We start from the raw sequence: 16,136 nt of genomic DNA, 5'->3' as shown, positions 1-16,136 counted from the left end.
ATCACTAGCATACTGGTACATCTGAATTGTGTTTTTTGGCACAGTAGCTTCTATGTCAATTTCCATGTAGCAAGCCCTGTAGTGATTTTGTGTTAGGGCTTCCTGTAGTCTTTGTTTGACCACACATCTGCCTATGACCTTGGGATTATTACCTTCATGCTCTATCAGTTGGTCATACACCGCAGGAACAAGCAAAACATGACGTCCAACTTTTACTCAGAGGAAATGGACACATGATAGGACATTCGTCCCCTACGAAGTGCTGTACATTCCTCACAGACAAATTGATAAAAAGGTCAGTCTCAAACTCCGCTGCAGACAAAATAGTCCACCTTTGTGATGGTGTTGGGGAGCTTTAAGGGCAACACATATTTCCCTGAAACAAATTGGTGGCTAACAGTGGGCGGCAGTGTGACCTCTGCAAAGTCAGCACTAAAAATATATGAGATGTATTGAGTAGCAGCTGAATTGGGGTGGTTGTATAGAAGCTGAATTGGGGGTGGTTGTATTGAGTTGTATTGAGTAGAAGCTGAATTGGGGGTGGTTGTTGCTTGGTCCCTCCTTGCACCTTGCAAGTCCCTATACGAAAGTCATAAGCAATAGATCTAAAAAGCTGCAGTGATTTTTTTTTTTTTTTTTTTTTTTTTTTTTAAACATGCATAGACTCTTATCTGAATTGTAACCAAGGCTATAAGTGTAAACATTTGTGTGTAATCCTTTTAACTTTTTTACATTTAGGAATAAGTCTGTCAAGGTAGGCCTATGTGTTTCATAGTTTTATTATTTTTGAAAAGATGTGTGGGCTACTGTATTTATAGTTTACACCCTTGATTTAAAACTTGGTCAAATAAAGCTGACAAATTCCTGACCTTGTCAGCTATCACTTCATGTCATGAATATCCACACAATTGTCCAATTGCACACCTTAATCACCACTATGTGGATACTGTTTTTAGAATTGATTTAGATTAAGTGTTAGTTAGTATAATTTGTATTTTAGTATATTTAGTATGTTCTTTATCTTCTATTGTCCTTATTGCTTAGTTGTGTTTTTATATTATATACTTGTAATTACTTTTGCTGCTGCTGTTAGTGAATGTGTGTGTGTTGTATGTATGCTACTGAGACCTTGAATTTCCCCTGGGGATCAATAAAGTATCTATCTATCTATCTACCTTTTGCTGAGGAGGCATCAGACAAATACTTGTTCACACTAAGAGTGGTATATAGACGAGCTGAGAATCTTGTATGGTATTGTATGTGTCTTGCATGTCTTACCAGAAAGGTCTGATTATTTGTGTGGCATTATAGTAATTTGGCATTCTTCTGCAGCCACGACAGACCAGCCAACTATATAACCTGTGATGCTGATGTTTGAAAGTGCATGCACACCCTGAAATTATTTTTGGTTATTATGTTGTCTTCGAAATTATAGCCACAATTGTTCGAAATGGTTGTTCTGTGAAGTTAAAACATAAATCAACTATTTCAGTAGATGCAATATTGTGGATTATTCAGTATTCTCATATTTATTGATTTTGCAATCCAACGGATTGGCAGCGGGATTTGCAATTGCCCACCCAACCATGCACCCATATTTGTTACACGTGTGACGTCACTGCTTACCTGTGAGTGGGTGTACGATTTACCTGTAGCCGCAGGTAGAGTAGGCTTCGGGAGGGAGCGGGAGCGTAACACTGTGGAATTTACCGAGACAGATCTAGCCCAAGCTGGGCGGTGGATTGTGTTTTGTCTGATTGTCTACGGTTTGTGTTTGATTTTAAAAAGTAGGCCTACCTGTAGGCTATAGACACTCTTAATGCTGTTTAATATTGTTGGGTCTGGGAAGTCAGCGACTAATTCACTTCCGTGAAAGAAGACGCGGAGGGAAACAACAACAGAAGACAAGAGAACTTGCTCTTATGTGGTAAGTTTCAATTTAAAAAAAAAAATCCACGGCTTGTGCCGTGTCGTGTGAAACTCTTATCGAGCTCGTTTTTCTTGTCTACTCCGCTTTAGGACCTGATGATCAAAGTTAGCCTACGCGACAAACTTAAATCAACTTAATGTCAAGTCAGACAAGTTTGATTGTAGGTCAGAAAACATAGCGAAGGCCTTTGAGCAATGTTCGACCCATTTCAAAACAACCAGCAAGTGCAGCTGAATTTGGAGTGTTTTTTGAGGCCTGCCTTGAGTTCAGCCTATTAAACGAGAACCGCGGTGAGCAGCACGCCTGTTGTCATCTGAACTATTTGGCCAGAAATGTACGAGTCAGCGCAAACCTGTCTACAATCCAGCCATATCAACCAGTGTCCTTTTGGCCTTTACCCTACATGATCCTACCCAACTTTCATGCAATATGGAGGCATTCCCTTTTTGTAGCCCAGTGCCTGTAGGCTGTATTGTTTCATGAACCCAATGTCATAAATATTTACTATGGACAAACAATGAGCTTTGGATTCCAGACCTGATTTGTTTTGTATTAGATTTGGATGCTCCTTAAATTGTTGCATGCCTCAAGAAACTGATTTTTGGTCACTATTTCCTGTATTTGTGTGATGTGTCACTCATACATGAACGCTGTAAAACTCAAAACTCAGTCATAACACTGAGAGCATTGTTCACAGGAGTGAAGCTGTAAGAGCGCTTGCTTCTCTTCTCTCTTGTCTTAATACACCTATGTTTAAATTGTAGCCAGAATATTTTAAAATGGTAACATATTCATGTCTTATATTCATCAATTTAGCAATCACTTTTAAACATGGTGACTTGTACCACAGAGATACACATCATAAGCTGTGGATGGATACAGATGATGTAGAAATGTAGGCATAGTTAGGCACGGATACATAAAAACACACAGAGGCTCTGATGCTGCACACTCCTCACTAAAGTTCTTTGTGGTTGAATATAATTTCCCTATCTAAAGTAACCAGTCAGATGTGTCTCGTGTTAGTCCCCTAGCTGTGTTCAACTCATAATTTGAGTAATCTTCCTCTTTATCTGGTGTGCTCTGTTCACAAAGTCACAGACAGCATCTCTCCTAATATTTCACATGCACATAGACTCCCCTGGCTGAGCAAGGCACTGCTAAAAGTGTCAAATTACAGTAAAATCAAAGAGATTGGTTATTGCAGTTGCAGAGTGTGGCTTTCATCCTGTGCTTTAAAGCATTTGTGCATCTATGCACCCACTTTTCAGCGGCATCTTCCAGGTTTCTATTGTAGATTTTAGCACATTTCTTACTACCTCAAACTCGTAGTTCATTTAAATTGGGCCAAGTTCAGTTTTTGTGCAAGATATGCCAATTATGTCCTCATCAGGTGTATTTTCAAATGGATGCTGTCTTTGTTTAGATCAAGCCTAAAAACATACTGCAGGGTTGCGTACTCTTTCTTTTTAACGGATTTCAGTTGGTCTTCTTGTCTAGGATATCCATTTAGTTTGTTTCAGGGTGCATTAGGGGATCTCAATAGTTTCGTTGAGGTATTAGTTTAGTGTTAGTCCTGGCTGTGATGCTTGAGGATTTGCATTCTTATGGAGGAGACTGTTTCGATACTTGGCGATTTACATGATAATAGATTAGTGGGTTTCAGTTAAATTTTCAACTGATCTCTGGGCGTTCTCCAAAACAGTCTCTTCTGATTTTGCTGGGCAAATGGCGTGAAAATAACCCCCCACCCCCTGCTCTTTGTTCTTCTCTCCAGGCCCTGGATGTGGTGAGGCATGCCTGGCCACAGCATGGGGGCCAATCACAAGCCCCCCTCCCACCACACGTCACGCACCAGGGCCGAAAGCTACGGGCACAGCCGTAGCTGCTCGCGCGACAGTGGCACCAGCCAGGACTCTCCTCGCGAGCACCACAGCAACAACAACCTCCTCAGCAGCAGCAGTGGCGGCGGCAGCAGCAACCACCACTACAGCAAGCACAAAAACCACAGTCACCATCACAACCACAACCACAGTCACGGTCACCACCATCGCAGCCAGAGCGAGGGCCGCAAGACCCACTCGCGCCACACCAACGGGCGTGGCTCGGAGACCATTGGCTTCATCCCAGGGTCGGCGGATGCGGCGCAGGGTGTCCCGCCCGCCTGTGGCTCCTGCGCCTCTCTGGGCTGGAGTGGCTGCAAGGCGCTCATCTGCTGCATCCTCACCTGTGGCTTCTACGGCACGCGTGAGCCCTGCCTGCCCGTCCACAACGAGAGCTCCACGGACAACCCGCCGGCCAAGTCCAGCGAGGCCGAGATCCGACCGCTGGGAAACGGCATGGCCTTGACCAACCCCACCTGCGGCGTGCCCCTGGAGGCCCGTAAGCCTGAACGCGAGCTGCCCAACTCGGACAGCTTTCGCTACAAGGACGTGCGCATCGCTGGCAAGAAGGTGCATTACCAGCCGGGGCCCGCCAAGCGAAATAACTCTGCAGTGAAGAGTGGCGGGCAGAAGGAGAGAACCTCCAGCATCTACTCCAGAGAGGACCTGGACCTGGACGACATCGACGACAGCAAGGCGGACATCGACTCGCTCATCACCAAGAAGCTGCTGGACCTGTACAAGCTCCACCAGATTGAGCAGCTGGCCAAGTGCACCTCCGACTCGTCCTTCTCACGCAAGACCAATGAGATCAGCGACCTCATCTACAGCATCGCTCAGGATTACAACTTGGAGGAGCAGGAGGCCGAGTGCCGTCTGGTGCACGGGGTCATCCGCATCAGCACCCGCAAGGGCAAGAACAAGAACTCTTATGGCAGGAACAAAGACTCCAGTTCCCAGGATGCACTGCTGCACCTAAACGGACAAAGGGATGGCACCCTGCCCGACAGTGGCCACGAAACCATGACCCTCACCTTCAGCAGTTGTAAGATACATGATCCCATGTCTGCTTAAATCTTTTTCTACACATCTTACAACATAAAGCTTGTATCTTAATAAGTGTGGTCAAATACATTCAGTCACTTTCCAGTTTCTTTTGTTTCTACTAATTAACTGAGCATATGCCAAATTAAGCATGTAATTACTTCCTGTTGAAAAGTTGTATTCCGACCGCTTGTCACCTTTCTGGTAGTTAGTAGTACTTCAGTGCAGGATATTAGCTTCTACATGGCTCTAGCCAATAAAGAAAGGCATATCTTAAAAGGTGCAGTCAGCGATTGCATGCCATTTCAAGCCCATAACATTTAATTGTCACATTCAGCAAACATCTCCTCATGATCCACAAGCTGCCCATCCAACACTAGTACACAGTAAAGAAAACGATGAGTAGGTAGCCCAGGCTCTGAAAACGGGAAACAAAAACAAATTGGGAACAGCCTGTCCCCCTAACAAAAACTAAACACTGTGTTATTGAAAGGAGGGATAAGTTACCTCTCTGGTGTTTTTATTTGGTCCATAGAATGTACATAGAATGTCCATAGAACAGAGAATGTATGTTGTTTTGGACGAAAGTGTCTGCTAAGAAATTGAAACATAAACATAGACAATGCGCACTCGCTGACTGCACTTTAAATGTCAATAACATATGTCCTGTGTGGTGTTTGTAATTATCCTCATTCATTGTTCTACTACTTTTATTGTTTGTAGTTGAACCTGAAGTGAAAGTGTCCGACCTGACACCATCAGATGAACTCGCGCGCAGAATGAGGGTCCACAGTGGGCGAAGTAAGTATCCATTCAAATCATTTTCATTCGAAAAAGTGAAATTAAGTTTTAAACGTGAAATAAACTCTTAACATGGTTTGAAAAACTTCAACGGAAGTATTAGAAGAGACGTGTTTTAAAAAAAAAATTTTTTATAACCTCTAGTTACTTAAGCACTTTCTGAATTACCGAGGTAGTCACCTGTGTTCATTCCCCACATTCTCCCCATTTCCTGCTAGTCCCTCGGGCTCTCAGCCTCCCTTCCTCCCTAACAACCGATGTCCCACATACATGTTTGCTCTGTGCTCCAGCAACCTCCTTCATTACCCGGCCCAGTGGGTTAGTGTCCCAGTCTCTCTTGGGACATGTAAGGGGGTGTGTGCTATTAACCACCATATGACAGTATGGTCATTACATCTGGTTGAGGGGGCATTGATCAAATGGAGTTAGGCATTAGCCACTGCTGCAAATTAAGTCATGACGCCGGCGAGCACGGTAGCGCTCTTCATCAATGCCCCAGTGTGGAAGCACCAGCTGCAGGTGTTCTCTCACCTTCTCTCTGCTCTCCACTGGCATTCCTGGCTTTGATCCCTCTCTTTCACGGGAGAATACCTGCGCATTCTTCTCCTTTTTCTCCCTGAGAACAACAGCCTTGTGGCCCTGAGCGGCCATTGTGCCTCCACCCCTCTCGCAGCCCCCATCTTTGTATGTCGCACTAAGACCGTTTCTTTGGCTGTGGTGTATGTGGTCTCGTCTTTCAGCAGTTCACCTGGAGCACTTCGTCTCTCTCCAAAACCAATGCCCCTGAGTGGACAGTGTTCATTCTCCACCCCTACTCAGATGACTCTCATATTTATTGTGCAATCAATTGATGTTCTTGAATTACACCTCAATGATGCCCCAAAGACTCTCTTATGCTTCACAGCTATATCCAGGAATATTGGAAGTTTTTTTTAACTATCATGGAGTGGTATTGTGATCAGGTGTTTAGTTTTAAAAGCTTGCAAATGTCTCAAAAGTGCCTTGTTAACTGAACCATGAGGCAAATGTATTTAATGTATGAAGTTTTAATGGGGATAATTGATGTTTGTTATTATATTTTGACGATTCGGCATGATTATTTTTGACTTTGTTCGTCAAACATGCCATGGTGTTTAAAGGGCATCTCATGCTAGAGCATGGGGCTACTTGCTGTTTTAGGTGCTTGTGCCCAAAGTGCATACCACAGATGGCTAAACAGGCCATCCGTCTTTGCTTTGTCTCCTCACACAGCCTACTCATCCAGTTCAGCCACTGTTTACTCCCCCACCTCCCACGACACATACTTCTCCGGGTCTCCCCTGCTGCATTCGCCCTAAACCAGTGCGACTCCGTCCTCTGACGCTCCCAGGCCTTTCAGCGGGAGTGGAAAACACTGCCTCACCTGTGCATGTCTGCCCCCCTCCGTCACCTGCCCGCTTCACTCTCCCTTTTGGACCACATGGTCCGCATTTGTCATGTCTTTGTTTGTTTGTTTGTTTGTTGGTGGTCTTGCTCGCCGCTGCTAGAAGATGTTAAATGTCTGTGATATTGGTGGTTGCCTGACTGCCGTAACTGAGGAGACTTGCCCTGAAGCAATGGACTAGAAGCTTTGGCCTCGTTGCCCTCCTCTCTCAGATCAACCAAACCTGAGTGCCACCGCCATTTCTAAACTTTACTTGGAGACATTCTGGAAGAACTGGATGAACTTTCTCCTGTTTTATTGTGTCTGTTTTTGCTTTTGTATCCAATAACTTTGTTTACTTTTACTTTGGTATTGTAGTAAATATCATGACAGACTATGTGCCATAATAGCTGATTATTTTTTTTATTTTTTTTATTTTTTTTTCTTTCGTGCCATCTAATATCAGTGATTATAATACAGGAAGGTGCTGTCATTTATGCCCTGCTTAGACTCCTGTTCCTCTAAATTGTTTGTGTTTGTGTGTGCATGTGCGCGTGCATGTACATGCTGCATTTTTACATGCCTCTGTCCCATATGTACATAGGTGTTACAGCCTTCCAGTTATCGTTGCTTCTTTAGATGTGTAGGCATCTCTTGTATAATTGCAAGCCTATTTCTCTGGGAAACATGGACACTTTGAAAAAAAAGGCAATTCATAGTTTTATTTTTTATCAAATAAAGGGGATATCCCTTATGATGTGTACTCCTATTTTTTTGTGCTCCTAGGGTCTGTTAGTCAGCCATCACTAAGTTGTGCTCATTGTCATAGAGTATAGGATCATAAAAGCATTTGACATGACTACAAATAGGACTGATGAAATGGGGGATGTGTTCTATTTATTGAATATGGCTAGTTACTAATATTTTTGGTCATTGCGACTTCTCTGTGGTAGATGCTTTGCCCTATTTTGAAAATGACAACATAATGAGAGAACATTAGTGGGCACATTCAACTAAGGTGCTAACGTGAACAAAATGCACATCTTGTCAACCTCAACACGGGCAAAGGGCCAACATATCATTTGAAACATGTCAGCATTCTTGTCCACTGTCCTGCTTTTTCCATTCTGTCATAACAACCAATCTGTGCTTGAATGTGACCTCAATGGGGGGGGTCCAAGTGTCCAAGTGTCCAAGTGCACACGGAGACCCGGCTTCCAATCCGACCCGCGGTCATTTCCCAATCTCATCCTATCTCTCTCTTCCACTCACTTCCTGTCAATCTCCACTATCCTGAATAAAGATAGAAAGCCCATATATATGGGCTTTTATGAGTTTTGTTTTTTTTCAGTAGGTTTTTCGTCCGTCTTGTAAGTGTTGACATCTTGCTGTGCTAGAATGTAATGGTGTCAGCCTCCTCCCATTCCCAACCCCAGGTCATAGCGTGGTGAACTCGTTTGGCTGGTTTGACTCAAGAAAGGAAATTAAATCTCTGTTTTCTGAGCAAGCGAGAGGTTCGTTGCTATTTCAGAGAAAGAAAAAGTATCCAGTGGCACAAAACACCTTTGTTCAGTCTTTCAGGATTCTGTTTTACGGGACCTGTGCACAGGTTTCCCACTTAATCACAGCAGATGAACTCACACAAGTCCCATCAAAATCATGTGACATGTGAAATGTTTGAGTGGTTTTAGCCTAGCCTTGGGTGACTGACGTTTAAAGTGCTTATCAGTGTTTTTTTCTCCGATTCCCAGCCGTTTTGTTCAGCTCCAGCGATTTGGTCTTTCTAGAAGGCCTACTGTCTGACATTGGAAATAAATCCCTGTTTCACAGCAAGCCCAATGCCTCCAGGGCCAGGGGATTTTAGGATTAGCAGGATGGTGGAGACATGATTGATGAAGTTTTTCTCCTTTTGTCCTGTAACAAACAACTTGTAGCACAACATTTTCAGTGGACCACAAGGGGGTGATAGAGTTTCTGTTATCAATTGTTACAGGGAAGGTAGTCTGGAAGACAATCAGATATCTTGGCTGTTTGTTGCTGAATGGTCTGCTTACTATTTATTTACTATACTATATCTGGCAAATTTTCAACAAGCTATCATTACTGCAACTGAAGTAATTTAGTGACAAGCAGAACTTGATTTAATGGAGTTGATCTACCTCACCTTGTGCTCATTGGGAGGTGCAACTGTTCTGCTTGCTGGTCTCCTAAACAAAGCTTGCCTTGTAGCATTTGCAAGTTTGTGCTTGTTCTGAGAAAAGAGGCGCTCATGAGTTGTACTTGGAACCCATATGCCTGCGGTCCTAATTTTCCAGGCAAAGCATGTAGTGTTTCCAGTTGAACAAAAAAATATTGTTGTTGCCAACATCATTACAGTGGCACTTTAAAAACCTGTCATGCCACCCTTTCCATATCTTAAAGAATTAATGCTTATGCTTTGTGTGTGTGTGTGTGTGTGTGTGTGTGGGGTGTGTGTGTGCGTGTGCGTGTGCGTGTGCGTGTGCGCGCGTGAGCGTGAGCGGAAACAGAGAGAGTAAGACGTTGTAATTCTAAGTCCCTGTCCGTCAAATAACCTGCTTGACAAAGCCCTAAAGGATCGGATGACCTAGGTGTGGGGGAAGCTTGTTTTTCAGCTGTTGCATTTTGAGCAGGACTCAGGAGGAGCTGAGTGATGCAATTTGTGCAAGTCGTCTGGAGGTCACGTCAGGAAGCCCCCTCGCTGAGTCGGACGGTCGGCAGCCGGCAGGTTGTTCAACCCGCACCGACACCACGTGGGGGAGGTGGAGGGGCCAATCACCCTGAATAATCACCGCCGGCGCAAGTGGTGCCACACACCCGCTGATTCTACATTGACAAAGTCCACCTGGGTGCCGCTGATGTCATGTCTGACACACTGAGGGTTGCCCGTGGATCAGGAGTCATAAGGTTTCATTCTGGGGATATCATTATGAAATACATCTGAATGTCTTTTGGGCTTTTACTTCAATCTTTTAGGCCTATCACCTGATGTATCTAAATAATGACTATATTTCCATAGAATTGACCCATAGACAAATTTGGAATTGTTAAGGAATGCTTTGGGTGGTGGGTCTGCCTAAATGGTAGTTTGAGTTGTTGAAATGCTCTTGGAAAAACCCTACTTTTCTATTCATTTAGTGATAGTTCTTTTTTATTATTTTTTCCCCCCATGAAATATTTCCATGTGTGTGTCGTGAATTATTATTTGTACACATTATCAGGAAAATGATGTTCATAGCTATTTGAAATATTAGTTACGCTTATTTGGTCTTGCCAGTTTGCCAAAACACACACTAAAGATTACAATAAAAAAATATAGTTTATTCCAAAACAATTTGGATACTGGAATCTCACATAGGCTATTTACACTTCATGCACAGTTGGAACACCAATGTCTTCCTAACTAGTTCAAGTTCCATATTGATGAAAATCTCTGTGGGACAATGTTGAACATAAAAAAGCATGTAACTTGTAAAATGTTTACATGTAACCTGGTAAAATTCCTGTTTGTCCGGTGACTGTAAACAATTTTAAATATGTATTTGTAGATTTGTAGATGTTACGGGTTAAGCAAATTCAACTTTCTTTTACTAAAAAAAAGTCCTGTCTGTGCATCCAACATGCCTTCAAGTAAAGCACACAAAATAACAGTGCTCATTGTTGTGTCTCAGAAAATTGAGACATTCGTTACAAAGGAAAACGCTCTTGAAAAATGCTCTTGTAAGAAAGAAAAGAAACAAAGCAGCTATTTGCTGAAAAGCATTTCAGTTAACAGTTCTAGAAGGTCTGTCTGGCCAATCACGGGCCTGAAGAAGAGTTCTGTGATGAGGCTGGGGGTGATGGCGTTCAGAGAGGAGGCCGTCAAGAGAATGCGAGCGAAGCGTCCCCTGTCGTTGGGATGAAGTGGAAGAAGGACTTCTCTTAATGCGTGCTGGGCCTGCTGTTGTAAGCCCTCAATGAACAGGGTGGCTTTCAGGTCAGGAACATCTGTTTTAAGAGACAACCAAAAGACCAGTCAGTCAAGAAAAAAAGACAGCCATACTTGTATACCGGATTGCATTTACTTCTAGTTGGGACAGTATGTCATCAACTCATTAAATTCGTTTTGATAGTATTTAGATCTGAGTGAGCTGACAATCAGTGAATGTGTGTGGAATGAGGATACATACCAGGATTAAATATCATGGTGCCTTTCAGGTAAGCATACTCCTTTGGACTCAGATCGAGACTCCAGAATTTCTTCAGGCAGGACTTGAGCGTGTTAACCCCAGCCAGAGTGGGCTGCTCCATCTGCATGCTTGTGTTTTCGTGACAGTTGAGCAGGATTCGTTTCAGCATGCTGGCCGCGGGGGTATCTGTAACTTCGAAGCTCACCCTCTCTTGAGCCAAACCAAGAATGAACAATGGCGCCCAGCAACTCCGGAGGAGTGCAAGTTGATCCTTTGGTGGAAGCTGATGGAAAGCTGGCAAACTCTTCATGAAGTTGATTGTTTTGACTAGCACGTCCGAGGCCGTTTTACAAGTCTCGCCGGGTGTTTTCAAACACACTGTCCTTCGCATCTCACAGTGACATCTGCGCGGCGCAAATGTGTAGTTCAGGTTGTTGTCAACAGGCTCATTATCCGTCCGGCTGAGGATGTTAAAAAGAATAGCATTTGGTTGTATGTTGTCCTCTGTGCAATAGCACTCGTACTCCATTCCTTTGAAGCGAAAAATAACAAAAACTCTGCATCAAATACTTAGCAAACAACGTAGCCTACACCACCGACCGTTTTGGTCAAGGGGGAATTCTCTTTGTTGGACTGGCAGTTACGCACCTGCTTCTAACTGTCGTTTTCCAATACACCAGGCCAATTTATAGTCGTGAGTTGTGAACATTGACCTCAAATAGTAATCTCACTCTCAGAAAAACAACTCGTTGTTTAACCATTGATTTCGTTCAAGAGTGATAAGAGTTTCTCAATGAATGCCCATTGCCAGATGGTCTTACTCCAGGGCGGGGGTGAGGTTAGTTCTATCTCTTCCTCTTGGTCATCCCCGCAGGCAGTACCAAGCTACCAAGGCCTGTGACTATAATTAAATTGATACAGTGACTACAGCCAGCTCACACCTTGCACCTGGCGGGAAGCCAAAACAAACAAAGTCCTGGGTCAACGAACTCATCTAATCTTTCCGAGATGGTGCCTGTTGACACTACTCAGAAATAATGAGCTATTGATAGTTTTGTTAGTTCTATAGCCTTAGCCTCACATTTAGTCATGGGATTTAAGTAGGCCTAGATCCATAAAGTAATGTGTCTAAGTAAATTACAAATTTGTTTAGAATATAGTACTTTTTAATTACGCCAACTATTCTAGTCAGCCAATTAGCCTACATAAATGATACACTGTGGTGGTTTAGTTATGTCACCTAATTGTGTTGTTGCCCCAATCATAAATCCAAACCATGGCTGACATCTCAAACCTATTCAGTGCTATGAAGCATCATGTTTTTGAAGACAAGACATGAAGACATAGACTCCACTGCTTTGCTAAGTGGACCTGAACAAGTTCTGTACATGGTTAAACATGCGGTTAGCTCTCAATAGAAGTAATTAAATGCAAAGTGCCATAGTTTGATTTTCATCAAAACATGTTAAATAAATATAATACAAGGTTGAGTCGTCATATACAATACAAGATTGAGCCTTAAAAGTAGCCTACAGGGTCTATTTACAATGTCTATTAACAATTTACACAGTTTGATCTATGTTAGAATGGGAAAAAACTAGCCTGGCTAGCGCCACCACTTCTCAATGAGACGTGGTCTGGGAACCAAACGTTCATTTTCTCGTATTTGAAAAAAATGCCCAGATCCGTTTATTGGGTGCCACGGATGTCTATCAAATGCGTCTGTGCATAGCTCATCTTCGTCTTGCTTTCCCCCCTGTTCTGTGATTGGTTCCCTATCTCAGGCGAAAATTTGCTCCATGGTCTCCAGGCTGCCTTAGTAGCGTGAATCAAATCGCGCGCAAGGCAGCATGGGAACACCCAGGCTAAAAACAGACACTACTCAAATGAGATTATTCTTTTCTATGTGAAAAATAGAAAAGAATAATGAACTGATAAATGCTTGCATTGATTCATCAAGGTATTAAATTACTTGTTTTTCCCATTTTTATGATCACACATATGGTGCCCTGATTTCTTATCTTTTCTGTGCCTAGCACAGAGGCTTGCATCTGATAAGCAAATGGCTTTATTGGACGGGAAGAGACCTGCAAGTAGCAGGCTTGATTTATCTTTATATAGAAGAAGGTATCATGCTAAAATAACAGTCATATACACTTTCACAATCAAAGAGTATGGGAAGATGCTGTGTCAATGTATTTTTTTATTTTATTTAGGCTACCGTATTTATTTATTTTATTTTGTAATCACATGCTTATTCCATCCTTGAAATTAGGACTCATTTTGTCATACAATGTGTGGTATAAAATTACAGCTTTAGCTTTACGGATCCAGGATAGCATGCATTGAAGTTGAACTTTGCGTCATGCTGTGAAATAGGCTTGATTGTTGATTGGCCAATGTGGGAAATCCCCTATATAGTTTTCAAACTACCCCATTGTGGGGAAGATTTTTTTCCGAGGACCACCTCATAATCATAACAAATGAGCATATGCCATTTGTATTCTCTGAAGTGGCCAGGTTCAGGGCTGGCTAGGCAGGGGCCATGGTGGGCTAAGCCCACCCAAGCATTGTGTCTTGCCCACCCAAACGAAGTCAGGTTTTTTTCAGTTGTGCTTCTGCACAGTGTGCAGCCTCAAACCCAGTTTGGATGTAGATGAGTTGGTGTTGAGTGTAATGGTAGCTAGCTGGTACATAGCCGTGCAGTATAGGCCTATATATGTGTGTTCGGTAAACCCCCCTCCTGACAGGAAAACTCTGGCCATTTTTCACATAGATCTCTGTTTCTCAAAATCACTGAGTACCCTATGTCGGTACTGATTTTTATTACCTCAACCTATTCTTGTATATTCTATATATTCTGATATAGTTTTTTATATTACCTTGTCTACATTATACATTATTCTCTTATATGTCCATACTTATTTTATGCTGGTCTCTAGACTTTATTCTTGCACTGTTGGACTTACTTATTTTCACCATCACCATGACACTCACTCTCATAGAGCACCTTACAATGCACACTGAATTACAGGCTCAGTCTCTGCCCTGTCATGCTTGATCATCCTTAAGCACACTATTGATATTTGATTTAGTTTATATAGTATTTGGTATTTTAGTATCATGTTTATCTTCTACTGTCTCTATTGTACAGTGGAGTTTTTTATATGTACAGTATATTACTTTTTTTTACTGTAAGTGCATGTTGTGTGTGATGTCTGTACTGAGACCTTGAATTTCCCCTTGGGGATCAATAAAGTATTTATGTATCTATCTATCTATCTAGAGTGAAGCACTGTAGCTGCCTGGCTGCTAGCTGTTGGTAGGGATGGGGATGTATTTTAAAATAAAATATCAATTACCCTAATTTTAAGTGTATCAAAATAAACTACAAAATGCATTAGCGACACCATATATCAAAATAAAATACTGTATTTTTGTATTTTGAAAGTACTCAAAATGTCTTTAAAGTGAGCATGATATCACTTTGTAAACCTTCCATATCTGTCTAGTTAATCTATTCCCTCATCATACTGACTCTGATTAAGTGTACAGTGTTTGAGAGCAACAGCTTTTCTCTGCCTACGAGATATGCCATAACCTACAAACAGTCAGCAGGACAACTATGCCTGTTACATAGTTTAAATACTGTATCAGAGATGCACACTAAAAAAGTCACAACTGAACGTGTCAAGCAGTACAAAGTCTTTGACATTGTCAATGCATGCCCAGATTAATGTTGCAGGCCAACCACAGAATCGGTTCCATGTGTTCCGATTGGATGATTAAAGTTCTCAAGAAACTGATCATTAAAGTTCTCAAGAAACTTGAGGTTGGTATGAGAGGGAGTGTATTGTGTGTGTGAGCAACCTTCAAGTTACTCATTCTGCACTGGATCATCTTCCTTAATCTCAATATTATGATCATAATTAGTCTGGGTAAATTAGCACCAGTCAGAGGCTACATTCATTGTTTTGCACTTTTATGATGTCATCACATCACCAAAAGTAGGCTATTGGTTTTACCAAAAATATTCAGCAGTATTTTTAAACTACAAAATGGTAAATGGATGGCATTTATATATCGCGTTTCGACTCCTCAGAGCACTCAAAGCGCTTTACAATGTCATACCTCACATTCACCCATCGATGACTGAGACTGCCATGCAAGGCGCCAACCTGCTCATTGGGAGCACTGGGGTTAAGTGTCTTGCTCAAGGACACTTCGACAAGGTCAGGAGGAGTTGGGCTTGAACTGACAACCTTCCAGCTGCTGGACGACTCCTCTACCTCCTGAGCCACTGCCGCCCCATTGATGCTGAAAATACAAAGACCCCCAGACCCCACTTTGAGATCCACTGTCCTGCCCAAGGAATTTAACGCCTCCCTTGTGTATGTTTGCGATTCCTCAAAAATGTCCATTCACTCAGCATGATCACAGAGAATTATTCACATGTTTAGCTTAAGCACTTAATTTCAAACCAATCCAAACTGTTGTAGGACAAATTGTAAGATGTAAGGCTAATCAAGAATGAAATGTGTTGAATATTTTCTGATCTGACATATATAATTATGAAATAGTATTGTGTCATATAGGGCTATGCAATTTCTAATAAAAGACACATAACCAGTAAAACTGTAAAACTTTAAAATGTTTTTTCTTGACAAACTTTAATTTGCCTTATACATTAAAATTGATTATGTTATGAATGAATCCTTATGAAATGTAAGCACATTTATTGCACATTAGAAAGTATCTGACTCATTTTTCCTTGTTTCTTGTCTGAAACATTACCTCATTGTTCTTCCTGTCCACCTGTTCAAATTGCTGTGGGAGCTCAAGGTCATCCAGTCATAAACAGGGCAAACAGAGTAATCCTATAGGACATT

At 42.2% G+C, this 16,136-nt stretch overlaps 2 protein-coding genes across 2 annotated transcripts; one reads left to right on the top strand and one right to left on the bottom strand.

Annotated features, from left to right (window-relative positions):
* Positions 1-1,676: 1,676 nt before the first annotated feature.
* kdf1a (keratinocyte differentiation factor 1a) lies at positions 1,677-7,813 on the top strand. Its single transcript, XM_048261126.1, has 4 exons — positions 1,677-1,927; positions 3,708-4,858; positions 5,581-5,658; positions 6,910-7,813. The coding sequence occupies exons 2-4, from the start codon at positions 3,727-3,729 to the stop codon at positions 6,993-6,995; spliced, it is 1,296 nt and encodes a 431-aa protein (XP_048117083.1). The 5' UTR covers positions 1,677-1,927; positions 3,708-3,726; the 3' UTR covers positions 6,996-7,813.
* A 2,569-nt stretch (positions 7,814-10,382) lies between these two features.
* nr0b2a (nuclear receptor subfamily 0, group B, member 2a) lies at positions 10,383-11,976 on the bottom strand. The gene is made up of 2 exons (XM_048261005.1): positions 11,248-11,976; positions 10,383-11,065 (listed from the first exon to the last, which is right to left on the bottom strand). Exons 1-2 carry the CDS (start codon positions 11,774-11,776, stop codon positions 10,824-10,826), a joined length of 771 nt encoding a protein of 256 aa, XP_048116962.1. The 5' UTR covers positions 11,777-11,976; the 3' UTR covers positions 10,383-10,823.
* Positions 11,977-16,136: the final 4,160 nt, after the last annotated feature.

The sequence above is a fragment of the Alosa alosa genome, chromosome 13, assembly GCF_017589495.1.
Source record: "Alosa alosa isolate M-15738 ecotype Scorff River chromosome 13, AALO_Geno_1.1, whole genome shotgun sequence".
Classification (NCBI taxonomy): domain Eukaryota; kingdom Metazoa; phylum Chordata; class Actinopteri; order Clupeiformes; family Clupeidae; genus Alosa; species Alosa alosa.
This window is presented reverse-complemented; position numbering and strand designations above follow the sequence as displayed.

What these genes read in the sequence shown, in the direction of transcription:
- kdf1a (XM_048261126.1), top strand. Translation starts at nt 3,727, where the DNA reads ATGCCTGGCCACAGCATGGGGGCCAATCACAAGCCCCCCTCCCACCAC. An exon ending in GACCCTCACCTTCAGCAGTT is followed by an intron (nt 4,859 to 5,580) that starts GTAAGATACATG and finishes TATTGTTTGTAG; the next exon opens with TTGAACCTGAAGTGAAAGTG. An exon ending in GAGGGTCCACAGTGGGCGAA is followed by an intron (nt 5,659 to 6,909) that starts GTAAGTATCCAT and finishes CTCCTCACACAG; the next exon opens with CCTACTCATCCAGTTCAGCC.
- nr0b2a (XM_048261005.1), bottom strand. Translation starts at nt 11,776, where the DNA reads ATGGAGTACGAGTGCTATTGCACAGAGGACAACATACAACCAAATGCT. An exon ending in CACCATGATATTTAATCCTG is followed by an intron (nt 11,066 to 11,247) that starts GTATGTATCCTC and finishes CTCTTAAAACAG; the next exon opens with ATGTTCCTGACCTGAAAGCC.